Source organism: Tyto alba, unplaced genomic scaffold (genome assembly GCF_018691265.1).
Source record: "Tyto alba isolate M040663 unplaced genomic scaffold, T.alba_DEE_v4.0 Super-Scaffold_6, whole genome shotgun sequence".
Lineage (NCBI taxonomy): Eukaryota > Metazoa > Chordata > Aves > Strigiformes > Tytonidae > Tyto > Tyto alba.
In genome coordinates, this window is record NW_024881327.1 from 35,330,184 (window position 1) to 35,357,120 (window position 26,937).

General features: G+C 40.3%; 1 protein-coding gene and 1 long non-coding RNA gene across 4 annotated transcripts in view; both read right to left on the reverse strand.

The window, feature by feature from the left end:
• STIM2 (stromal interaction molecule 2) overlaps window positions 1-17,209 on the reverse strand; it is an 81,385-nt gene extending 64,176 nt beyond the window's left edge. For both annotated transcript variants that reach the window (XM_032984402.2, XM_042807609.1), the window contains exon 1: window positions 16,865-17,209. In XM_032984402.2, coding sequence (XP_032840293.2) covers window positions 16,865-17,054 — 190 coding nt within the window. In that variant the 5' untranslated portion in view covers window positions 17,055-17,209. The remainder of the gene's footprint in view (window positions 1-16,864) is intronic.
• A 3,628-nt stretch (window positions 17,210-20,837) lies between these two features.
• On the reverse strand, window positions 20,838-25,749 carry LOC116959545. 2 transcript variants are annotated; one of them, XR_004405924.2, is made up of 4 exons: window positions 25,180-25,749; window positions 23,400-23,483; window positions 23,095-23,145; window positions 20,838-21,119 (listed from the first exon to the last, which is right to left on the reverse strand). It is a non-coding gene; the product is annotated as an uncharacterized LOC116959545 (long non-coding RNA). The 2 variants fall into 2 exon arrangements; XR_004405925.2 differs by lacking the exon at window positions 25,180-25,749 and adding an exon at window positions 25,051-25,128.
• Window positions 25,750-26,937: the final 1,188 nt, after the last annotated feature.

A 26,937-nucleotide genomic window follows, 5' to 3' on the forward strand; every position in this document is an offset into this window, starting at 1 on the left:
ATCTGCTCTGTCTGCCTGGTCAGCTGGCCTGTAGCAGACACCCACTATAACATCTCCTGTCCCTCACTTCCCTTTATTCCTGACCCATATGCTCTCAGTTGGCTCCTCATCCATCCCGAGGCAGGACTCCATACACTCCAGATGGTCACTGACACTGAGGGCCACATCCCCTCCTCATCTCCCCTGCCTGTCCTTCCTAAAGAGCCTGTATCCTTCCATTCCAACACTCCAGTCATAGGAGTCATCCCACCACATCTCCATGATGCCATTAAGATCATAGCCTTACATGCTTACACACATCTCTAACTCCTCTTGCTCATTTATGATAGAGATGCTCATTAATCGGGCAGAAAACGTGAAAATTCAAAATAAATTCAGACAGTAATAAGGCCTTATCTAAATTGCTTTGCTTTATTAATTATGAACAAACTCCAGATTTCTCTAGTACTCACCCTCACATTATTCACCCCCTATCTGAACAGAACCACTTTATAAACAACATACAAGCAAAAGCTGCACAGAAATCTACTTCTGGATTTTTTATTTTATTTTAAGCTTAGCAAGTTCCATTGGACTTTCAGCTGAAGAGGTAAATAACAGGTGTGATCAGAAGTGAAGGTAATGTTGGACAGGCATCTAAAGCCAGAGTTTTGCCCAAGGGGGAAAAAAAAAAAAAAAAAAAAGAGCATTAATTAAAAAATAATACATGCCAGAGTAAGTCATTCTGTACTAGACAAATCACTACTCAATGTATTTAGTTTTTAAAAGATTTGCATATGAAGAGCTACCCTGCAGATTTCTAGAAACCTTAATTACATAAAACATTCAGCTGTGCTTAGAAGTACAGTACAGAACTTAAGCATAAATGTTGATTTATTACAACCTGCATTAGTCAGATATAATAGGTAAGAGTTCTCTGCAGATTCCAATGTTAGTCCAAAAAGGGAACAAACTCAGGAAAATCCTATCAGATATTCTGAACAACTACTGAAAGATCCTCAAACAGGGAGTAACTGTAGCCTCCCAAGAAGCTGCAGATTGTGTGTCACCAAGCATTCTTGAAGATTTGGGGTTTTTTCTCTTTGATATCTTTCAAAGACAAGTCTCTGCTACCAGAAAAAAAAAAAAAAAAAAAAAAAGACATTGCCACAACTCTCATCCTTCTTGCTGCAAAACATATATGAATAGTAATGAACCACTAAGAGCAACTCCAATGCTATGGTAGCTTGCAAAAACAGAGTAGGCAGACCAGTATTCTGCTTGTGACTAAACCAATCACAGTTGCATGATACTGAACAACTGTGGGCGAGAATATCACAACTTCTAATTTAGCACAACATTCTGCTATGAAGTACAATGTGTTACTTGAAGGTCCCAGATGCAATTAATGCAGAGGTAGAATTGTTCTTTCCTTTTTCCATAGCTGTGCTTCAGTCTTATCTACTGATCTAAAATATTTCTGTTAAGAGTTTCAGAACCACATTAACTTATGGAAGCCTACTCTTTACTTCTGGTACTCCTTATGAACACAGGCAGATATGTCTAAAATGAGCTGAGCACCTTATATTCACAAAAAAATAATCTAGCAAAGCATGGAAATTCCTTCTGGAACCTACACAGAATTTTTAGTTACATGCTGTTGTACCCAGCATTTTACAAGCCCCACACAATCCCTGCATCAGAAGTTTAGCAATAGAGAATGGCTGTATTTAGCTTTTCAGTATTCCTTTTCCATTATTAAACTGGAGTAAAAAATTAGTGATGAATCAAATGAGGTAAGGAGGCCTGTTAAGGAGATTGAAGGGCACAAACCAGGCACAAACCAGGCACAAACCAGGCACAAACCAGGCACAAACCAGGCACAAACCAGGCACAAACCAGGCACAAACCAGGCACAAACCAGGCACAAACCAGGCACAAACCAGGCACAAACCAGGCACAAACCAGGCACAAACCAGGCACAAACCAGGCACAAACCAGGCACAAACCAGGCACAAACCAGGCACAAACCAGGCACAAACCAGGCACAAACCAGGCACAAACCAGGCACAAACCAGGCACAAACCAGGCACAAACCAGGCACAAACCAGGCACAAACCAGGCACAAACCAGGCACAAACCAGGCACAAACCAGGCACAAACCAGGCACAAACCAGGCACAAACCAGGCACAAACCAGGCACAAACCAGGCACAAACCAGGCACAAACCAGGCACAAACCAGGCACAAACCAGGCACAAACCAGGCACAAACCAGGCACAAACCAGGCACAAACCAGGCACAAACCAGGCACAAACCAGGCACAAACCAGGCACAAACCAGGCACAAACCAGGCACAAACCAGGCACAAACCAGGCACAAACCAGGCACAAACCAGGCACAAACCAGGCACAAACCAGGCACAAACCAGGCACAAGCTTTGTTGGGGTGGAGGAGGCAAGGCAAGGCAAATGCAGCCGCGTGACTCAACAGATAAGACATTTAAAAGAATCTTACAAAATACATTATGAAACATTATATCCTAAAAAATTTAATTTCCTTACATTTCAACCCAACCATGCAGATGAAGTATGTAAAACAGTTCAAAAGCTGAAGTGAATTCAAGTATAGATAATCTTCTCTAATAAGTCATCTACTAAGAAGCCTCAAACCTTCTGAAAGTAGTAAGTTACGGCTAACAAGGTTATCAAAGTTGGGGAGAAGGAGTTAACACCACCTCCCCTCCCCTGAGTAACACGAATTATAGTTTCCTAAGTAGTATTACTGATTGGCTTAAAGCTAATCCTGCAACATTTTAAAGCTAAGTGACATAGAAAACAAAACTTAAGTGCACTTAAGAAGTACTGTGAACATAAATACCAAATTAATATCCAGCCTGAGCACGGATTATTCATCCTGTAACATTCAGAAAACTTAAACACATTAAAGACATGTGGCAAAATTACCTGACTCAGAGTGTTTAAGTTTAGATCTAAACTTAAACAAGTTAGAGACTCCTTAAACAGGATGAGGCACTGCTTCTAATACAGTTCACACATACAGCCACGAGAGCAACATTTTTTTCCCTCTATCTTAAGTAGCCTCTTCACACTCAACAGAAATCTGACATAGTGAGTAGTTACTGGTGTGATCCACATGTCCAAACAGTGTCTTCTACCTCATGGCAAAACAAATTTACTCTGTTATAGAAGGAACCCAGATTCCTAGTTCAGATGCTGACACATCAAGAGATGTGAAATGAATCCCATCCCTAAAGCTTCTGATCAAGTAACACCATGGGTATGCACTTTAACACCTCTGGGCCCTACAAACTCAACAGCGTTAAACAGCAGAAGAAAATAATGAATAGGTGAAGCAGGAAACCATGCATAGTAATTGCTACCAAAGTACGCTTTTCCCACCACATCTTGAAGTCAGCATGGTCTGAAACATCAGCTGCCAAATGATGCCACGTTCTCACAGTCCAGTATAACAACAATAGCCTTGGCATGAGCAACAGCCAGGCAGAAAATCCAATAAGAAGGAAGCAGGCTCACTGCTGGAAATATCCAGCATGGGCAGCAACAGCCGCTGCTGGGGCTGGCTGCTTCCCTCCACTCCAGGCCCTGTACCCCACCAGTAACCATCCCACATGCCTCAACCCTTCTGTAAGCAGCACTGAGGCCAAAGGCAAAGCTTTCTGCCTGGCCTGCCGAATGCAAACTGTTATTTCCCTATTTCCTCTGACAGGAATGCCAACCGAACAAGAGCTGAAGGATGCCTGAAAGTAATCCTTTGGATGATGACACCTTAATAAAAATAAGATATAATTTCTGAGAGTAGAAGTACATTTAGATATCTAGGTATACCAAATTAATCTTTAAAATCTTTTAGGTTAGGAAATAAATAGTTGAGGCTGCTTCCATTTCAACTAAATTTCATATCCATTTCAATTAGTAAACACAAAAAGACTAACAATCAGTAAAATCAAGGGGGTTTGTCTGTTTAACAAACTAACTAACTAGAACTTGCATTTCAAAGTAGTCTGTGTTTAACAGAAGTTTAAGATAGGCCAAAGAGGTATTCTGAAACTTGCTTCCTCTAAGTGGGAAATCCAAGACCATCAGGGAAGGCTATTTCATAAAGTAAGTGGACATGCCAGAGCCAAAGACTTATTATTCATGCAAATACAACAGGCTACTTACAACTCTTGGACAAGATGCACAGGAAAAGTACAGTATTTATCTCACCCTAGCACTTACAATTGCAATACTTTGATAACTTCATTATTAGTGTTGGCACCTGTACTTGTCACCAGTATGAATGTCATAATTCACCCCCTACTACGTCTCTAACCTACACTTACTTAGCATGCTAACATGAGTAAAATATCCAGGAAATATGCTCTCCACTAGGTATCCAACAACCCTGGGGTTAAGTAAAATACTTAGAGAAATGCCTTGTATGTTTTAGTTCCACACAATATAGAATGCTCTGTATTCAAGTTCTGATCTTAAATTCACTACCTAGCCAAACAAAATAAGTTCTTTGAAGTATCCAAGCAGCTACACAAATGGCAGCCTCCATGGTGATCCCAGGACATATGCTGCTGTTTTCCACAGCAGTTTACAGTTGATGTTTCAAATTCTCATGTGTGTAGAAAGTGCCAAAGAACTTCATATTTAAGTCTGTCTTCTCCAAAATTCTGAACGCAAAACTTGCCAAGGAAAACATAATTATAACTCTGTCTTGATAGTGAAATACATGTTCCTTCGTGTTTCTAACAAGTCTCTTACTACACTCCAAATAAATAAACCAGAATTGAGCTTGTCCTTTATGATCATTGAAAATACAGTACAGACCTGGAAGAGCAATCTGAATTTTCACTCCTTCGAACACCATGCTTCTCTTAGTTTTCATGTTTCTGTTACTAGCAGAGTGTTTGACTTCCACTTTCATTGTGTACATCAAGAAAAGATTGAAAAAGGCAAGCTGGACTAGACACATTCACAAAACATTTCTGCGCTTAGTTTTCAGAGCAGAACCCATAGGAGGACCATAGTTTCACTTAACGTATTCATAATTGTATGACAAGCAGTGAAACAATTTTTTTTCATTCCAATAAGCCTTATAAACCTTTTGGAGAACAAAAAAAAAAAAAAAAAAAAAACCAAAAAAAAAAAAAAAAAAAAAAAAAAAAAGAAGGAGACAAGGTCACAGTCTCAGAAGTTACTTAAAGTTGTCTTCCCTCAACATCCTGCATAAAGGAGCAGACTGATAGGAGGTACAGAGTGAAATGCCATTTTCCAAAGCAAATTGGGTTGTCTGGTCTTCAGCAATGGGTTGATTGATCTTCATAATTATCACATTACCACCTAAAACACTACAGCCGCATAAAATCCTCACTTCACTCACAGTCAGATCTGCAGGTGAAACACTAGAGACTAGGTCTTTCATTACAGAGAGCAAGGCACCACACCTAGACTTTAAGCAGGTTAACACAATTATAGTATCCTGAAAACTCAATATCCTCAGTTGGTAGTCTTAGTCCTCTGCTTAAAGCCTTCTCAAACACTTTGTAGGCCCAAAAAGTACTGTATCAGAACAACAAATGGCCAGAATTAAAGAAGCACTTAAAACATTTGCGCTAAAACCTAACAAAATTCTATTCAAAGGAATAATCAACTGCTATTTTCATATTTAAAGAACAAAAGCAATTATTTGGGTAACGTGACAATGGCTGTCTTGTTCTTTTGCCTCTGTAAGAATGATAATCTGCTACTGACAGTATTTTGGGCATAGAAAACAAAGTGGCAAAAAAAAATCAAAAACAAAAAAGCTCATTGTCATTTTACTAACTTCTGGCAGGAGAGAAACTTGAACTTTAGGATGCCATTTAGGAGACTGTAAACCAATATAAATCAACAGAAGAAACACAGTTCAATAAAATCAATTTACAAAGTGAGCCAGTGCCAGCAAAAATTTTGCCAGTCCTCAAAAGCTGAAAACCCCCACTTAGAATCACTTCCCCAAAACTTACCATATAAATTATGATGCAGCTTACTACAACATTATGACATTCTCCTTTAAGCATTTTACCCTTACTCCTTCTACATTAGCAGTCACTTTAAACATTTGCACAAAACCAAAAACGAAATGCTAACAGAAGACAGCAGGTATCTGTCAAACTCTCATCTCAAACAACACAACTGTAACTTGCAGTTTCACAGAAGACCAGCAAAAACAAATGGATTTGCCACACTGACTTAAAGGTGTCCATCTAGCTCAACCTTGCACAGCACCATTTAGCAGCAGACAATGCAGCACAAAGGGTGATAGCAAGAACAATTTTTCCCCAAAACAGCACATTTTTGGTTTGCAAAACAGTCCACTGCTATGAGTTTCCTAGTTTAATTCTACCTGTTCATGCAGGTGTGCTCTCCCCCCTCCCCCGGAAAAACTGAAAGTTATTTTTAAACCTTCTGATTTCCAGTTAATGCCCCCAGGTCTCACAGCATGAAAATAACTACCAGTCTTCCTATATTTGCCTCCATTATAATACTCATTATTTCAAAGAGGTCTACCACAGCCTCCCTATTACCTCCTAAGACCTGAAACCCATCTGGCTGCCACAGCACTCTTCCACCCCTCCCTCTCTCCACCTCCTTGGCCTTCCTTGTTTCCAGACCAGGGTTCATTCAACTTTCGCTTCATCAGTTTCAGCAAACTATTCCAGCAGAAAATGAACCCAACAACTAAACTGAAAGAGCTCGGCATGAGGAAAAGGACAGGCTGAAGGCCTAAACCACAGCTGCCAACATATATCAGCTTTATCTTCTGCAGAACTACAGCCACAGGTCTTCTAAAACCATGAAGTCCTAGTTTCTTTTCATACACAAAAACGTACATACAAAAATACTGGCAAGTTTTATTCAAAGCTCTTCTAGTTTTACTAGTGACAAGACTTTCAAGTGACAATTACATCAGTATACTATTTCCCTTTCTTCATAATTTGTAGTATTTCTTCCTGACCGACAACTGGGCTTTTTCCAAAAAACAATCCACTATTACTCCCCAAAACCTCAAGAATAACAGCTAATCAAAGCTCCAATTTTTCAGTTAAATCCCATCCAAGTATACACTTGACCGTATGAAAGTACTGAATAAACAAAGCTCACTCCTCCTCTGTCTCCCTGCCCCATTTTTTTGCACTTCGACACTACCATCTCATCACCCTGCCATACAGTATCACGAAATACCATCAGAGATCCCTGCAGGCAACAGCAGTTTACATTGAGTCCCCCCCTTAATCATTCCACTACCGGTTAAACTTCCACTGCCTTCTAAGCTAAATAGCATAACACTCCACTTGTAACCACCTAGTAGTGTGAAGATGCATCCTTTTGCTTCCCATTTAGATAACGTTTTACCTGTGATAGCTTATCACTCTTTTGTACAGAAATAGCAATTTCTGTAGACCTGATCACAGCCCAGGTTGTGTACAGAGCTTCCATTTTGTTGAAATAAGAAAAATCTTACCACTCAGCAACATCAAGAGAAATTAAAGCCTTGACTACTGTTCACAGGATAATATAAACAGACATGAGGCAACATAAAACAAGTGTCTGAGTGCTTTTGTGACAAAAAAGAGACACATCACAGATGCGTAGCTTTTTAGGAAGGATGTTTACTTAAAAAAGGAAACAACCAGTTTTACTTGGATACCTTTACAACAAAGTTTAAAAGTAGCCAATTGGATGCATTTCGAGATCAGATAGGTGGAGATTTTTCTTTCAAACATCTACAGCTGAATCAGAATGGGACATGTCTTCATTACCCTGTATTAATAACATCACATTTCATCAGTTTTGCTTTATAGAAGTGAATAGTTAAGCCAGGCAATTTAGTTTCGAGACAAGAACTCTCTTTTACAATAAAACAACTGGTAAAAACCAAATTAACTCCCAAAACAAAGGCTTTATTCCAAAATGTGGATTTTTGTACAAGTATACTATCATCTACAATAACTAATCTCTTTAAGAAGCCCTAATAAAATCTTGGCTCTATTGCTAATCTAAAAATCTCCCTCTACAACTTTTACGGATTGCTTAAGTATTTCCTTATCAATTTTCAATGTCATTTTTCAACTTCACAGTTGGTAACAGCTGTGTAAAATGTCACTTTTCATGAGTAGCTAAATCTCCCTTACCCACTTTTCTCAATCACTATTTACTTCTGGGGTGGGCTTCTACTGAAATGGTTAATGCAATTTTCCTCCAACTCTTATCCTCTCACAGATGCCTTTGTGCAGCTGTGTTAGTACACGATCTGATCCTGCTGAAAAAAATTAATACCAACTTCCAGCTTAGTCAATTCCCCCAAACTAGCTCACCTCCAGCTACAATAATGTTAAGGAAGCTGCTGGACCACACAGAATAGACAGGGAGGGAGAGAAAGCAACAAGCACCATGGAGGATCATCCCTTTCTACAGAAACAGCCTGCACCAAGGTCAGTTTAAATCAATTACAAAGCAACATCCTTCAGAGACTGCAGAGCTACAGGTCTCCTATCACTGCCTGCAACACAACCACAGTAAGACCAATTATCAGGCGTGCAGTTTCATAAGACCAAAATCAAAAGATTAATTTACTTAACATGCAGCCTTAAAATGAAATCCCAGTAAATACTTAATACAGGTTCATACACTTAAGTCAGTGGAATCCATTTCATTGTCTCTCATCTGTACTTAAGACTAACATATTACTGGGCTGTTTCGAAAGTAACTACAATACCCTCTATGACTCTGACAGCGGTGTTTCAGTAGATATATTCAGGGAACATGAACCAGGCATGAGAGAAGGGAGTGAGGTAGCCATGTTCCAAAAAAGTACTGGCAAAATTAATTCTTTCAAATAAAAATTAAAAATATACACTGGGGAAGACAGTTCTGTCTTGATGCATTTCATTTGCAACTAAAAATCACAAGTAGGAAAGGATATATTTTTCCTTCCTGTTAGCTCATCATACAAGTATTGGAGCCATATGATATTATATAGTCTAGTTTTCATGTTTAGCAAAACAGTAAACAATACTTAGCACTAAAAAAAGTAATTTCATTTTCACTTCAAAATAACTCTTAAGTCTTTAGGCAATGAAAATAACAAGCCAACAGTATTTTTCATATAGGCATACAATGTTACAGCAAGAAGTTACCTTGCAACCTCCTATATATAGCAATCTACAATTAAAACTACAGTAGAAGGAAGTCTCCTACTTCGCATTTGTCATCACAGACCACATGGTTTGGGTGGTTTTCTTTACTTGTTAACAATATATTACTTGCTTGTTATTCTTCAAATAAAAATACTGGGTAAAACTTCAAATTGAGGAAATACTAATCAATCCTGTAATTTCCAGATTACAACTAAACAACATAAGACTTACTCTTTTTATTTGCTTTAGATCTAGGCATCTAAACACAAAATTCACCTGCTTACTGCATATAGTGAGGGTAGGAGGGAAGAATGCATTTTAAGTAAAATCCTGTGGTTGGGACAAAAAAATAAAAAATTAAAGAAATCAGCAGATTGACAAAAGTTATGTTGATAATTTCCTAACAAGGCTCACTGAACATTTTTCTACATGTAAACAGAGACTGTAGTGTAAATTAAAAAAAAAAAAAAAAATCAATCACTTATTGAGCCATTCATTTGTACATCAAATGCTACACATATAGAAAAAAAAACAAGGCAAAAAAAAAAAAAGCAATATCCAGGAAATGTTCAGGAGTTATTGATGACCAACCTCCATGTGAGCCTGGAAGAATTACTTACTGTTAAGAACATAATAACATTTGTGTGAAATTTTCCTTTCAAATAACATATTTAACTTGCAGAGAACTCTGAATTTTAACTAATTCAGTTCACACAGTCACCTGATGGAACCAAGAAAAACTGTTCCTTCATCTGTGGAACATTACTGCATGTGCTTAATAATTACATACAACTAATGCCTGCCTTTATTCTAAACCACAAAGCAAGAAGAAGCATTCATACCATACCTCCATATATGGAAAGTTTCCCATTTTAAGGAGAAACTACACAGAGCTTAGAAATCCAAAATATCTTCACCAGATTTTTATTCAACAAAAACTTGTTTAAATTAATATTTCTACCATAAAGTTTGTTTGCTTTTAAACACAGTTTTAAATGTTAAAATAAACTACTGTTTATTGCTTACCTCAGTTTTAGAAGCTGAGCACATTACAATTTCTTACAAATGAATAGTAACAACAGAAACAAAGCACACCAAAAAACTAATCATGTATTAAAATTTTAACTGGAGCAGAGACAGTACCAACGGGCTGGGCTGCTGACAGTTTTTAAATGCTTCACGATGCAAAAGAAAAGGTAGGGAACAGAAAGCATTGCCTAGATGAAAAGGATCAAAGTTATCTTTGCATTCCTATAAATTCTGAGCTACTGCAGAAGTTAAAGCTTCACACAATCCAGGCAGCCTCAACAACTACTCCAACATTACACAGCTTACAGAAGTTTCTGTGGTGCTGGTTGTGGTTTGCAATACAAATTGCAAGAGTCAGTGACAGGTTCCCTCCCACCTCTGCATCTAGGAATCACCTGAGGCAAGATTCACCTGCAGTAATGTAACACTGTCTGCATAGAGAGGAAATTTTATCCTGATATATTTAAAGATCTTTGCTAGAGACCACAGAAATGAGATTTAAAAGGTCAGTGATTCTTACCTGTTAATTCGAATTCTGATGACTCAAATGAGTCAACAGTTCTATTATAATGAGTGCCTGTTAACTCAAATTTTTAACTGTGCTGACAAGCACATTATCTAAAATTTCCAAGAGAGATTTTAGTTAAAACTCTGGAGTTCTTTTCATTACACAGATTTAAGGATTTCTAATAGGTGTCGTGCTTTTGGGACTGGAAGAAAAAGGAGCACAATCCGGAAGGTATAAAAGAAACAAAACAAACAAAATATGTATATAGTAACAAACTCTCTTCAGTTAAGTTTGAAGTGCTTACAGAAATCAAGTAAACAAATGCAAATTTTAGAGTACCCAGAAAAATCCTCATATTCTGTTTATGCTGATTCTAAATTTTAACAACACATTATCATTTTATTCACCCCCTCCCCCTTTCAGATATGCAAAGATAGTTTCCATAGTAACAGGGGAGACTTAGTAGTATCCAAAGGCAGAATAACACTAACTTACATAATAACCTGAAACTCACCCAGGTTTGTAAATCACATATGTGCTTATTTCAGGACAACATACATAGTGGTTATTTACTCTTAACGCATACCACAATGTGGCCAAGATAAACATCTCAAGTTCCTGTATTTTAAAAAAGCCAGTTTCACAGGTAGGATGTAACAGACTAATCCCAATGAAATCTTCTCATACATCAGGATTTCTGCAGTAAATTAGAGTCAACTCTTATGAAAAATAATACACTTTTGACTCCTGAGTTTTTGACAATGCTTTAAAAGTTACAAAAAAACCCCAAAACTTAGTATTTTTCCTAGCTTTCCCACAACGTCACAGCTCTTTACAATATGATCCTCTCCCCCAATGCTGTGAACAGATATTACATACGAAAAGGACATAGAAGTTACAGCACACAAGCTAACAATCAATTAAAAGGATATCAAATTGCTCACTTTGCACAAACTTTAAAAAAAAGAAACTACATTTTTATGTGCTGTTCACAGTAACAGTATCATCATGGGAAATCTTATCAAGATCAACTGCCTCTGTCATTGGGTCCCGTCCAGTCCTCCCTCTGACAAATACGTGGCAGCTCAACCTAGTTAGGATAGATCAGTATCACTGAGGTTAGTTAGAAGAAAATGAGTCATGCCCAAGTTGCGTAGGAGCAGCTAGCCAGAATCTGGTAGGAGGTCCCCAGAAAAGCAGAACTGTCTTCAGAAAGCACAAAGCCCTGCTGATGGCGGGATGATACCAAGTCAAAAAATTTCAGGGAGGGACACTGAGGGGTTTTAAGAAAGGGTCTGCTACAGACTACTACTGTAAGGCAAGAAAAAGAAAACGCCAGCTAAATAACCTGGCTAATTCCCAACGGTAAGACCAGAAAAATCTTCAGAAGACATGACACTGATGGTCAAAGAAAAAAAAGCTCACAGAACACCAGAAGGTGCAGAAGACACCAGCAGCAGCACTGAAGAGTTACAGTGAAAACACTGCAAGGCTGTAAGGCAAAAATACTCAGCTATGGGCAAAGGAAGTTACAAGTGCTTGACATCTTATCTCTGAGTGGGTTCCAATGCCACTCAGCTACATAAACGCCAAGATTTTTCCTGGTTGATCAGTTTTTAATATTTATTTCAAAAACCTCTACAAATCCAGACAACTACAGCTTTTTTTACCTATATCTAGTAGTTATGTCAATTCTCCAACTGCCAACTGAGCTATCAAAACCCTTGTTGCACAAACTTTCTTTGCTGGATTTCTCCTATTCTTTATCACTAAAAATAAAGAATATGCTAAGAAAGTAAAAACATAATGAAGCTGAGAACAGAGCAGAAGCTAATTAGATTTCAGGGAGATGACTGCATTGAGATGCTATCAGGAAGTAAAGAACAGCTTGAAGTCAACATCCTTTAGTAGAGGAAGGACTCTAAATTTCTGTCCTCCCAACAGATATGGTAAAACAAGATTATGAAGAGCTTCACTAGAGACAAACAAATCAAAGTAATAGAATAAGCAACGCCTGTAATGCTCACTTTTCATCACTATAGAAATCTACTAGCCTTAAAAAGCAGTTTGCTGAGGAAGTGACAGAAGTCTCAGAGCTCACAACCTTTTAAGACCAGGGCACGCCAAAATAATCATGCAAAGATCATTTTCCTACACAATCAAAATCACTGCACACTTTGTATTAGTCCACCACACACGGAGCATCACACACAACCATCAACTTCCAAGTGGATTATTCAAGCCCAAAAAGGCCACTACCACAGTTCCACAGTCACCTTAGTGATGCAATTCCACCGACAGCTCAGAGCATCACTCACTGCCATCACAGGAGGCAGACCACCCTTCTTCCTCACTGCTGATCCCACATGTACAGCCCCATCCTCCCTCCTCTTTGCACTGGTGCTAGTGCTGAAAGCATGTCAGGGAAGTCTGGTAAGAAATACGAAGTTTTTTCTGTTGTCTGTGCTTCTTCTCACATTCCTACAAGCTAAAGCAACAGACAGTGCTCACCACAACACTGGGGGCAAGCAGGGTACAATGAGGAAAGGGAGCAAACACTCCCTCCTTCCTTATGGGTTGCGAGTACTGGGATAAGCATGCCTACTCCTACCAGCTCTCTTGTGCTAACAATACTGCTTGCATGGCCAGCTGGGGTCAACTCCAAATAAGAAAGCCACCTACATTACAATGGTTTAAACCCGTTGTGAAGTTGCAGCTAAAAATAAAGGTTTTCTAGAAACCTTCACTTCTCAAATGCCGAAGTCTGATTAATTTGATGAGCTCGGAGTGTTAAAATGATGGGTAAGTTCCAGAATAGGAAAAATCACTGAATGACTTTCAGGAAATGTTACATTATGCTGTCCATTGTTTCTTCAGTAAATACAATGTAGTGCTGTAGTCAAAAATGATCTATCTCAATATTATAAGCCATTATTTGAGAAATTTATTAGCCAAATACAGGTCCAGGTTCTCTGTCCCACCTGAAAGGCAGCTAAATGAATTCATGATTATGGGCTAAATTTAGAATTTTAAACAAGAATCTACAATTATCCAAAATTACAAAACTACTTAATTAAAAGTCAATTAATAAAGTAAATGGGCAAACCCAGTGTTATCTTCAGGCTCAGAACATAAAGTTCCTTAAAACTCCCTACCAAATTAAGTAGTGAATAAGCAGAGCCAGAATTAATAGAAAAATAGCTTCATGGTGTTCCATCCAGTGGAAACGTGGTTTTGTTGATCTAATGTTCATAAAGGTGACTAAATACCTTCAAGCACAGTGTCAGATGTTACATATACAGCTGTCACTTCTAAATTACCATTAAAATGTCACATATATACGGAAAGACAGCAGCAACGATATCTATATAAACAATTAAGTAAATCCCTGAATATGGCAGGAGTAGAATCTTAGGCTCCTTCCTAGTCCTCAAATTCATCATACATACCTTTTGTGTCAAATATCTAGACTGTATTTGCCAGCTTCTTCTGTAATCTAATAAAACACTCCAATAATGGGAACTTGTTGAACAATCTACATAATTTGACTGTTATAGGTAAAAACTTTCCAGCCTATATTTAACCTAAATCTCGCCCACTATGATTTACTTCCTCTTAACCTATATCTTAACCACAGAGAAAATGGAAAAAGTTACCAAAAAAAAAAAAAAAAAATCAGTATGCTTCTGTAAACTATTTCTCACGCACACACCCTTCCCACAGCCTTTTCAGCCCCTCAAAAGAAAGCAACATTTTAATTCCTCACAATCCATGTTGCTCTGTACTTTTTGGATAGCTTAATACTCAAGACTGGACACAAAAGTGCAATCAAAAAGAAAAAAATAAAAGCTTTCTGTAATTTATACTGGATCAACACATCCAACAATATCACCCACTTACGCAGCTGGCTAACCTGCATAATGTTGCTTATTCAGATCAATTTGTGACAAGGACTGTTGGATTATTTCCTAAAGCTGTGCTGCCCATACACCTCTATCTGGGTATCTGATGGCCCCTTCCTAGTGCAGCATGTTATACTTCATAGGTTTTTTATCTTCTGGATTGTACTTCTCAAACTAAATTAAAAATTTATTCTATCCTTCAACAGAAGAGCATTGGCAATCCCTCCAGACTTGATGGTACATCTGCAAGTTTTAACTTTTAAGGAAAGAATGGGTAATGTAACTAAAATCAAACCCTGGACATGTCATCTGGTTTTCTCCCAACCTTCAAGAGTTTTTCCAGCTTTGCAAAGAGAACTTAAAACTACTTGGGTTAGTTACCAGACAGGCAAACAACTTACATGATCAACTGAAACACCATATTTATCAAGCAGACAAACACGGAGCAATGTTAAAAACCTCCTAGAGATTAAAATTGATTCTGCGATGGCTTTTAACCCTACATATTTTTCCAGACCAAAAGGTTACCTAACACAATAAAACCGCTTTAACATGTTAGATTTCTCGAAGAAACGTATTTCTTCACAAGATTCACTACTGAGGGGTGGGGGTGAGGGCACCAAGACAGCTGACAAGCATGTCAGTACTTTTACAGCCCATAAAATATATTAAAAAAAATAGATTTCTTTTTTCCATGCAGACTGACTGACACATCAAAATTGATTAAGCATGAAACGTAGACCACGTCAGCACTATACATAGCAAGAACTGTTTAATACCACCTACAACTGGATTAATTACGGCCTGAAAAGGGGAAAAAAAAAAATAAGAGAGAAAAAAAAAGAAGAAGAGCTGTTCCAATACAGCGTTTTCACAACACACTTGGGAGGCATGACTGCTGCTTCACAGACTGCGGATGTTCCAACTTCCTTCGCTTATACAGCAAGCCAACAGCCTGGTCAATTTAGATTTCAGAAATGCAGTGTCCTCAAACAAGATTGCTAGATCATGTAGCCTTGCATCTCCATCTCACAGTTATTTCAGGAATACTGTTGAAGTTCCGTTAATTATAAACAAAATCCATGGGTTTAAAGTGCTGTGTTGGAAGAAATCCGTGCATGCTTCATTCAATGAAGTTCAGTAATTTTAGCTCAGGGTATCAGTACTATTCCAAACAACATCGTAAGTTTTTTCTCTGATAAGAAATGCACACTACCTTGACTCACAAAGGGTATTTTATTTTCTTCTTTCTTCCACCTTCTGCACTCTGTCTCAAATTACAGCGCTTTCTAAAAAGCACATTATGAGACATAACAAACTTCTAAATGTTTTTGACTATTTCCTAACACACAAATCCCATTTTCCTAAGTGAACAGTCTGAAGACCATAAAGCTTCCTACTGCTCATTGTACAATAGATTCAGAATGTGTATAAGCAGTTCAGAGCCATCAAAGCCTGCTGAAATCAGACTATTTCAAATGTTTCCGTGCAACTGCTGTTTTTAACTGCGGGCATTACCATTTGCCGTAAGTACAGTGGTACGAAGATACTCACTTTTTCTAAAGGAGTTAAGTGAAAGCAAAAAAGCTGTCCGCACTTTTCTGGAGAACTAAAACCCGTCTGAGGGCAGGGGATGGACATCTTTGTCTTGACAGCACGGGGCTGCGGCCAGCTGTGCTGCGATACAGCAGGGCCGGGAACCGCTTTGGGGGGGGGGGGGGGGGGGGTCAGCTCACCTGCCGCCCCGGGGCCGCCGCAGCCCCCCGTCCCCGCCGGGAGCGCCCCCGGCATCCCGCCTGGAAGCGGCCCCGCGGGGGTGGGAGCCGGGGCGGGCGCGCAGGGCGGCTCACGGCCGGGGCCGCGCCCGAGACACCCACTCACCCGCGCGGGCGGGCGGCACCGCGGGAGCAGACGCGGAAGCGGCGGCTCCGGCTCTCAACAATATCGCTATTCAACAGGATCCTGCAAATCGCCGGCGGGCGGGCGGGCGGCTTCCCGCGGCGGGCCGGTACCGCAGTGCCGCCGCCGCCGCCGCCGCAGGGGCCCCCTGCAGAGCCGCATCGCGGCTGCCCCCGCGGCGGGCACAGGCGGCTCGGAGGCGCCGCGAACCCCGCCGGGCGGGGCAGGGCCCCCCTGCAGCAACGCGTCCGTCCGACCGTCCGTCCGTCCGTCCGTCCCCCGCCGCCGGGATGCTCCCCCCCGCCCCGCCGGCGGCACGCGCGGGAGCCGTTACCTGTCCCAGCCGCCTCCGCCGCAGAGGCGGCGGCGCCTTCCCGTCCTCCCCGCCGGCCAGCGCCAACGTCCGCGGCCCCCAGGTCGCAGCCCCCGCCGGCGGCGGCGGACAGGAGCAGCCCCAGCAGAAGCAGGCACGTCGGCACCGGGGTTGCCGCCGGCCGCCCGCCGGGCGCTCGGAGGCCGCTCATCGGTACCACCGCCGCCGCAGCGCAGCGAAGGGCGGGAAGGAAGGAAGGAAGGAAGGAAGGGGCTGGAGCTCCGCCGCTGCGACGCTGCCCGCTCCGGCGGCACCGAACCCGCCCCGCCGCCGGCCCCACGCTGCCTCCCGCCGCTTCCGGCCGCCGCCGAGCCGCCCGGGCTGACACGTCACCGCGCGGTGACGTCACCGCGGAGGGGGCCGTCGGGCGGGGCGGGGCGGGGCGGGGCCGGGCCGCGGAGCCCCGCCAGGTGCGGAGGGGCCGCGCCCGGCCGCGGAGCGCGGGCCCAGGGCCGTGGGGGGGGGGGGGGGCCGGCGGCGTACAAGACAGTTCAGCATCGGGAGGGCTGAGGGCGGGGGAAGGAGATCTCGGAGTTTGTTCTGTTTGCCCTTATCGCACCCGCGCTGCAGCGGATGCAGCCACCTGAGGAGACCTCTCTGAAGGAAAGACGTTCCGTGAGCTACAGGCCTTTCAAAACAAAAACAAAACAATGTGGTTTACATCTGATCCCATGGAGCCGAAACCAGGAAAACTTAAGCCCTCACAGAGATTAAACCCTGTTGTCATTGTCCTTAAGACCTTCGCAAAAATAATTTTTTAAGAAAACAAACTTTCACTCAAGATGTTTTCATCAAGCCACTGGATGGGAATAAAATCTATGTTGTGCTTTGTCCTGTCCTAATCTGTGGAATTTTCAGCCATTCTGTTTGGAGCCATTTAACTAGAATAACACGGCCTTTAAAGACCAAATTCAATCTAGTATCTCAGATACACAATACACGAGAAAGGAATGCAGCATGGATAGTAAAAGCTATGTAAACATTACATTCGCTATTAACTATTGCAATCACCTAAGAAATAACAGTAGTGTTTTGAAAGGGTCTTGAGAAAAGCTTTTGCCTGCTTTGTAGACAGGAGATAGGAGTATAAAACAGTGGTGCAAGCTGTTTTCGTGGGTCAGCAGAATCCAGAAAGCTAACTGTGAAATTGTTATAGCACTATTAAATGCAGCAGGAAATAATTTCTCTAGCAACATAGTTAACATGCATATTCCATCCCAGTTGAAACATATTTTTGTAAAAAAAAAAAACACAAAACTTTAAAGTCATATAGCTAGATGTCTAAACCTAATGAATTCTGTTTTATTTGTGAAGTCTGTGCATACCCTTGTCATTTCTGTTGCTGAATACAACAGCCTTTAAAGACCAACAGTATCTGACCAGATCTTGTGCAAAGAGAACAATGAAGTGCCTGCATCTTAGGAAAGCTTTTTCAGTGTTTAACTTTAGGGAGGTGAGCCGGAGCAGAGTAAATTCCCCAGATGGAAACAAAGAAACCAGCTGTTAATTTAATTAATCGGTTATTCTTAAAATACAGAGAGGTTTTCATAAAGGGTACATGAAAGAAGCAAGTTTCCTGGACGAGTGTGAACTATTTTAACTGAGAGCCACTGGAGTCAAGGGATATGGACTGCATGAGTCCTACAGAGAAATACCATACATCAGAATAGCTGTGAGACGGGGACGGACACTAACAGAGCGTGAGTGCTTCAGTGGAAATGCTGTGGGCCTGAAGTGGAAAATGATCCTTGTTAAAATTCCTCTTGCAAAGTCAGTTAATTTTCTCCCCTTGCTTTCAACTACAAGATGCCAAATCAGGATGTGTGGAATGGATTGTATTCAAGTAATGTTTGTTTTGTGGAGTTGTGGAGAGCTCAGGCCTGGTCAGAGCACCTTAGCAGAAGATCCCACAGTGAGAAGCTTTTTAAATGGAAACACCTCGTGGTGCACTGCCACTTGACATCGTGCAGACTCTGCTGCATAAGCTCAGAATCAATGAAGGTACCTACCCTGGTCTGCAGACTTACCCATTAATCCACCAAACCTTGAATGACTCGTGGTTTCAATATGAGGACCCAAATGCTGCTGAGTGCCCTGCAAGGCTTGATCACAGAATCATAGAAAAAAATATGGACTCTAGAGTTTATCTAGTCTAAGCCCCCTACTCAGCCCTGAGGAACACCACTCATAACCGCATGCCAGTTTCATTTTAGACTTTTGACCACTACTTTTTGAGTAGAGAGGTTCTGACTCTTTTCCACTCAGCTTGTCCACTGAACCAGTCTCTACTGGACTACAGTGATGCTACAGATATCATGGCAAAAGCCTTGCTGAAATCAAAGTGTGCTGCTCTTATCACCTCATCCATAGAGCAAATCATCTCATCATAAAAGGCAATCGTGTTGGTAGAACTGTGCTGTTTTTTCTGAATCAAGTTCTTGTCCTTCATCATCCTGAAAATGGCTTACATTAAGATTTTCTTCATGATCTTCTCTCAGAGAGAGGCCAGGTAATGATGACTGTCCGGTAGTTTCCTGCACTTTGCTTTGATGATAGATGTGACATTCTTCTTTCTTCCAGTAACTGGAAATCCCATCTGATTGCCACAGCCCTTCAAAGGTGATAGTAAGCAGCACAATGACATTAGCCAGCTTCCTCAGCATCTTTACAAGCACCTCCAGTCCAGCCCTAAGGACTTGTAAGCATCTAGTTTGCTAAAGTGGCCCTAATTCGAGAGGAATCTACAGTTGGTAGTAATCTCCTCCTCCAAACTTTGCCACTAGGCATAGAGATCTGTGAGGCCTGAGGGCTGACGTTGCTAGTAAAGAACCAGGGAAAGAGAGCTTTGAGTATCTCAGCCTTTTCTGCCCCACCCCACCCCCTACCCCCCACCCCCTCCTGTGTCACCAAGTCACCTACTCCATTCACCAGCAGAACCTGTGGTTCTTAGGGTTAGTATGCTTGTAATTAAAATTACTTAGATTGTTTTCTCTACCTCTGGTTGTAGATGGCTGTAACAGAAAGGTCGGAACTGATGTGAATGGAGAATGAATGTGAATGTCTGGGCCTGGGGGCACTGGGTAGAGCACACAAGAGCAAAAGGGCTCTCAGCATGGACTATGCTAATGCCACCCAAATTAGCAGGTCATCAAGACCCCAGCACATCTATGTGCGGTTTCACAAAACATCCAGATATAGGGGGGAGAGAGCAACGGAGAAACCCTGATGACTCACAGAGGTAGGACAGGATGGAGACACTGATCACTGTCAGCTGCTCAAGGCTACGAAGAGGCACACTCAAAACCTGTGCAGGGTTGCCAGTCTAAGAAGAACCCAGGAGACCTGAGGAGGACTTCACAGCCGGTGTCACTTCAGCCCCATGTAATTGCAGGATGCTGGGCCTAACGTCTGGGTGCATGGCAGTGCTGGGTGGGCAGACTGGTCACCCCTGCCTCCGTGCTCCCCCTCCCCGCTGCACAGGCTCCATGGACACATCTCCCGATGCACCCCAGCGTGACCACACCCTGAGGGTGTCAGACAGTTAAAGGTGTTTTAAATAAAACCACCTTCCCTTGGGAAGGTCTGGCACTGGCGTGTGATGCAGTGTTGAGAGTGTTGCAACAGAATTTCCCGCAAGTGCATTATGTTTGTGTTTTTGCCCAGACCACGCTGGTCTCAAGGCCTACAGTTCAGCCGCTTGCGTTACTTTCAGTCACAAGTCCTGATCAGTATTAATGGACTCCTACAGCCTTGGTGAAATTTTGAGTGTACTTTGCTGTATGGGTAGCCTGAGATGCTTTTTTGACTCCTGTCCTCTATCCTTCCACAGATCTTCAAAAATACTCTTTTTTTTTTTTTTTTTAATACTGTATATTTTACTGCTTTGAGTTGCCATTTCTGACAACAATTTTATCATCCACCTAGCCTTGTTGTGCACACTAATTTATACAAACAGAAAAAGGGAGAGGAAACAATCCTTGGAGTTGTTTAATACCCACAGTTCTTTCCAATACATACATTTGGCCGGTCCTAAAAAACCCATGGAAGCAGGTTTGAATAGTAGAATAAAGGAAACAATAAGTATTTTTACTGGTATTTGATGCTGTTTACAGTCTCTCCAAAGTACAAGCTGGGAATGGTCTGGGTAGATGTGAGGACTCAAGAGGAAAACTATTAACCTGGTAAAGAAACAGGCTGATGATACCAAGAAAGAAACCTGGTGGGCAAAACAGAAACAAAGCACAAGCTGAAGAAAAAAGCTGAGAGGTCACATTACAGAAAAGAAGACTTAGAAATAATATGCAGAAGTTCAGGCAGAAATTAATACAATCAGATGTATTTATTAAAAAAAAATGCAAACTGACAGTATATTAATGAAAATTCAAATAAGTGATGACCACCAGATTATTGGTAAATTGTCCAAAAAGCATTTGATTCTACAAATGCTGTGAAGAGAAACAGTCATTTTGAACAGGTTTAAGAGTAAGATTCAAATGTCTTCTCTTGATTAGAGAAATTACTCATATCTGCATCCAAATGATAAAAAAAATGTACTAACTGCAATCTTCTACTTCTCTGGTTTCACGTGCTGATAAAATCTTAAGGGGAGGTGGAATTTTATTGGCTTTGTATTTGCCAGGATGAGAGGATCAGTTTAGGAACCCCTTCTCAGCTATTTCTGAGTTACTGAATTTTATGTTTTGATGAAGGAAAGTCTTTGGCTTAGGAGGAAACTACACTAAGTATTTCAAGTGGTCCTGTGTTCCCAAGCCTTAATAGACTAAGAAACTATGGGTCATAGATGTTATCTCAGCCCAATAATGAAATTGGAACTGAGAAAATGGAAGTGAATTAAACATTTTCCTTACCTGATGAGAGGAATAGCCCTTATGTTCTTCCTATGGATGACCAAGAGCCTAGGTATCTCTCAAATGAGCAAATTGCTTGGTAATAGGCCAAAATGCTCCTAAGATGACAAAATATCTTTCAATCAGTGAGAAGGAGCAGTCATTAACTGCAAACTAGAGCTGTAGATCTGCAAAGAACTTTTTGATTACAGCTCCTAATTTTATATATTTTTTTCAATCAGTATCATCACTGGTATTACAGAAGATTTTTTTTTTTTTCTATAACACTTAAAGAGTGAAGTGCAAATAAAAAGTCTGGAAAATACAAAATATTCATCAAATGTTCACTGCAGTTGAGTCTTCTATTCACATGGAAGTCTGCTTATGTTTTCTTCAATTTGTTGAATTCTTTATGGGAACAAAGGTGCCATTCCATCTAGAAGATGTTGGCTAGGCAGAGTGTGGTCGAATTTTGTTTATTTCAAAAATAAATAAAGACTCGATCTGTTTACATAAGATCTGGAGGCACATCCAGAGATACCAAATCTGAAGGAAAACAATGGCAGAATGAGTGAATAAAATATTTCAGGTAGCACTTTGATTTCCGGAATCTGTAGTAGGAGGCAAACGGCTTGCCAGGACACAATCTTACTGGTGATGGAGGAGCAGGAATCTTGCTATCTGATTGATTATTATTTGCCACACCAGTCAGATTACAACAAAGTGATAGGTTGTTATACATCTTGACAGCTAAAGGGCGTTTGAGAGTAACACAAAACAGTTGTGGAAATTAATACATTAGAGATTAAGGTGATCAGAAGCATGTTAAAAACTGCCAAGGGACAATTTTGGAGATCGTGATGTGACTGAATCCCTCTCCTCATCATACCTCACTATAACTTTTTTTTGCCAAAATTGATTGCCAGACTGTAAAAGTCCAGACATCTTATTAAATTTTAAGATGGCTTTGATTCTGTCAGTTTTGCATCCCCAGTAAAGTCATGATCAGTAGTTCAAACTGTCTTTAAATGATCAGTGTAACCATTCTTGATGTTTAATGAACATTTATGTTTAATGAATATTACATAACCAATCTATACACTAAAAATAATTTGCTTGCCATCTTTCTTTTTCAGTTTTCAAGCAATGTGATAACCCATTTCAACAGAAATAATAGCTATAGAGCCGACTCACTGAAAAAGGCTATCTCGGAGGAAAGGCAGTACAGATAATTTAATTGCCAGATGAAAAAAAACAACCAACCAACCAAACAAAATCCCAGTATGTATATAGTATTTCTTTCACCTTCTCTGAACCTCAGTAAATCTCTAAATCCACCCTTACCTAGAGCAGAGACAGTCAGTGCTTTGTGTCTGCTTATTCCCTCCCTTCTTGCTAGACAGGAAACAAGATAAAAAATTACAATCAGGAGATGATAAGAGTCTCTAGTGCACATGACAAGTTTTCATCTTATAACAAGCATGTTGACCAACTGTGTGGAAAAAAAAATAATATAAATCACAATTTTAAAAATATATCATTTGTACGTAGTAATTTAGCACATACTTGTGATTGCAGGAAGTATTGAACACTGCTTCCTGGGACATGTTTGGGTCTGTTTTCACCAAGAGAAAAAAGTTCCTACTCACTTGTAATGGGAACTATCAGGCTGGAGTCTGCCTATTCAGGCTGGTAGAGGTGCTCTGACGGATCGGTTGTAATCTTTTCAGTGGCTGTAAAGTAATTGTTACATTAAAAATAATGTAAGTACTAACTTTCAGAATAATTTTTTCTCTGTCTAAATAAGGAGCTAGAGCCTTGTTAGCTCATAATGTATAGAGCTGAATGAGCATGGCCCAAAAAATGCTGTGGGATTAATTATTTATAATGGAAATAATTTGCCCCTTTAAGTAAACATTTGCGATAAGAACAAAGACTATATATGACCTTATGAAGAAGCAAGAAGGAAATGACTAGAGCTGTTAGTTCAAGTGTGGTTGTGGTAGTTCTAGCAGCTGTTGATTGAAAAGCAGAACAAGCAATCGCTCAATCAGAGACCAGATCTTGAGTGAGTGGGAGATTATATTCTCATGATCTGTGACTAACAGACAGTAATAAAAAGCCTAGTGAGCGTGTGTATCGTGTAAATATAGTTCTACTGTCAGATGGTTTGTGGTTGATTGAAATGGCTGCTCTGAGGTCACAGCAAGCAGACTGTTTCCTGGAGTTTCTGCAGGCAAGTTGCACATCCTGTAAACAGGAGATCTCCAGGTCCGTGGCGTGTACTGCCAGGTACCGCGAGCGATGCGGCACCTAATAAATAAGATCATTCTGCAGAGGCAGAGACAGCAAGTCTCAAATCACCCAGAAAGCTGAAGGAGATATGGAAACTACTGCTGAGAAAATCGCATAGCAGGTATTTTGTCTTTGTCTCAATTTTTTAACGTTTTGGTTTGCGTAATAGGGTAAAAAGCATTAGAGACCATATCCTCAGTTACAAGGTCATTGGGAACAGACCGTGTTCCTACTTTCAAATGCAACACTGGGCATTTGCCATTATGGCTTACTACAAACAGCTGTATTTCTCAGGGGAAAAAAAAAAAAAAAAAAAAAAAGTGGGAGCAAAATTTAATTAATTGCTTACATCTTCAGAAACAGTTCACAGTTAATTTTTGTTCCTGCTTGCTTTGCAGGTTGTGGTACTTGGAAGGTTGTGTGCAATGTGTTAAGTTTCCCTGAGCACTGGAGTTGAATGAGCTTTCATTATCTTCCTTGGCTCTAGACTTTTTTATTTCTTCATCTGCCTTCATGATGAAATTGCGAGAGTTTTGGTTAGGACAAAAAAAGTTCTGCATTCAGTGAAGTTTGTCAGCTCTCTCTGATATGACCTGTATAGGACAGGTCATATTACTCATTATTTAGCTACTATTTAATGAGTTTTAGCAGTTCTTTTTAAACTGTTCATGGTAGTTAATAAGAAACACAGGGAAGGGCTCAACTAAAAGTTAGACATCTAAATCAAAGACAGCCAACTCCTAATTCTTTTAGAATCAGTAGAGAGTAATGGGAATTTCCAGAAGGTTGTTCATTTCCTACTAAAATAAGCATCTAAGATCAGACCACTTTTCTTTTTAAACACTTGTTTCTCTTCACTGACAATAAAGGAAGCCTTGCAAAATTATTTAAGTTGAAATGTTGAGAAGGGAGTAAAGAAGAGAGGGGAGAGGTGCAGGGAGAGGAAGAGGGAGAGACAAATCACCATCCACAAAAAAAAGGAAGCGAATGATCTTTGTCTCTTACCCACAGAAAGAGGTCCTGATATTTTCCCACATGCCTTATTTCACATCCTTGGTACACAGGAATCCAAATAACTTTTAGGATTTACTGGAGTAACATACGTAGAAAACAACCATAAAGGTAAATACTTACATCATGAAAGAGTTGGGACGCACATCTGGTAGCAGTGAGTAAACCTTTCCTGGTGAATTGCTATCTGCCATCATATTTACACTGCAATTAGTTCAGAGAATATCTTCAGAACCAACCTTGAAGGACTAAAGAGGTTACTCAGAGAAGTATTTGGCTCCAAAAAAAAGTATTCCCAGTTGGATTAGCTGTGCTAACACCAGCAGTTTTCCCCTTCACCTGGAACCAGCATTTGTGGTCATTCAATACTGAAAGTTTTGATGTCACGCCAGGACTGGCACCTTCTACATAATCTTGATACTTTTGTAATCTGAAAAAGAAAGACAAGCTCAAGAAACAGTTAGCTACAAACCCAAAAAATTAGGTTGCTAATGGCTCCTGAATTGTAAAAGGTTGATGTAGATGTGATACCTATTCAGAGCTACTGGAGAGAGACTGCAGCAACCCATGAACAATGGCAGTGGGTGTTGCTCCTTAAAGGAGGGTGACTGCCTTGTCCTGGGAGTTTTAAACTAGGAAGAAGAGCACAATGCAGGGTGTGCTTCTTAAACTCTAACAGCTCCCCCTTTTAGATCTAACAGATGGCCTAAAAACTCACACTGAAATAAAGGGGCTAGTGAAAATTTAAAATAAATATTATTAAGAAAATAAAAAGCTAAAGTGCGTAGTGTTAGTCCTTACTAAAATCTCAATGCAGCACTGAGTCTTGAAAGAATGTTTCTGTCCCCTAATAACTCTGCCTTTTGATGGCCCGGTCCCACCAAAAGCAGAGCACACAGTCTTGACCTGTTTGCATTGGAACAATTTTCTGAGCAGTATCAGTAACCATCTCTCTGTTTAAATGTCTGGACCAAAGTCAGGAAAGAGAAATTTATCCTGCACTTGCCATTTGATAATCTCACCATGGTGTTTTCAAAAAAAGGCCCAATTTTCAGTCCAGAAATATTTGAAAAGATGGCTTACATTAACGCTGAGGATATACTCACGTCAGTTGGGTTATGTCCAGTTTTCTGAGAGATCTACAGTAAATTCTACAAAAACAGAACAAAAAAGGCCAGTTTAATTGAGATTATTTTTCATTAAACTGTCTGGAACTTGTGAACAAAAATTCTGTATCTATGAAGGGCTTTTCTTCTATAACATTTAGCACTGCATATGTCTTTGTGCTGCTGAAAAATAAGGTGATATTTTCTTATATAAAAGTACAACAGACTCAACTGAGATTTCATTAAAAAGTGTGGAATTACTTAACTGTAAGAATATTAGCCTTGAGTTGAAATCACGGATAGAATAACTAAGAATTACAGGTCATGCTTTTAAACTAGGAAAATACAAATATATATTTATATAAATTCCTTTATTCAATGGAAAAACAAAATCACATCTGCATAGTCAAAGATGAACCTTACATGTCAGAGAGACCTTTACTCTTCATATTAAAGAAACCCTACAGTTTACTTTAAAAAAAATTACAATTTTGATCAAACTCTGGAGGAGAATTTCACCGTTTTGCAGAGACCAGGAAAGATCTGACAAACTAGAAGAAAAATGTAAAGCTTCTTACACCACAAATTACTACTGTACATACCACATAAGATGATCTTTGTTTTTCTTCTCTTTGACCAGATTTCACCATTCTCCATTTGTTCTCCGGGAATGATACTTTTGTTTTGTCCTATCCTCAAGTTCTAGAATACTGTGTAAAGATCTAGTGTATGCAAAACAAAGTTCATTTGTGCAAAGTACCATCTTGACTCTTCC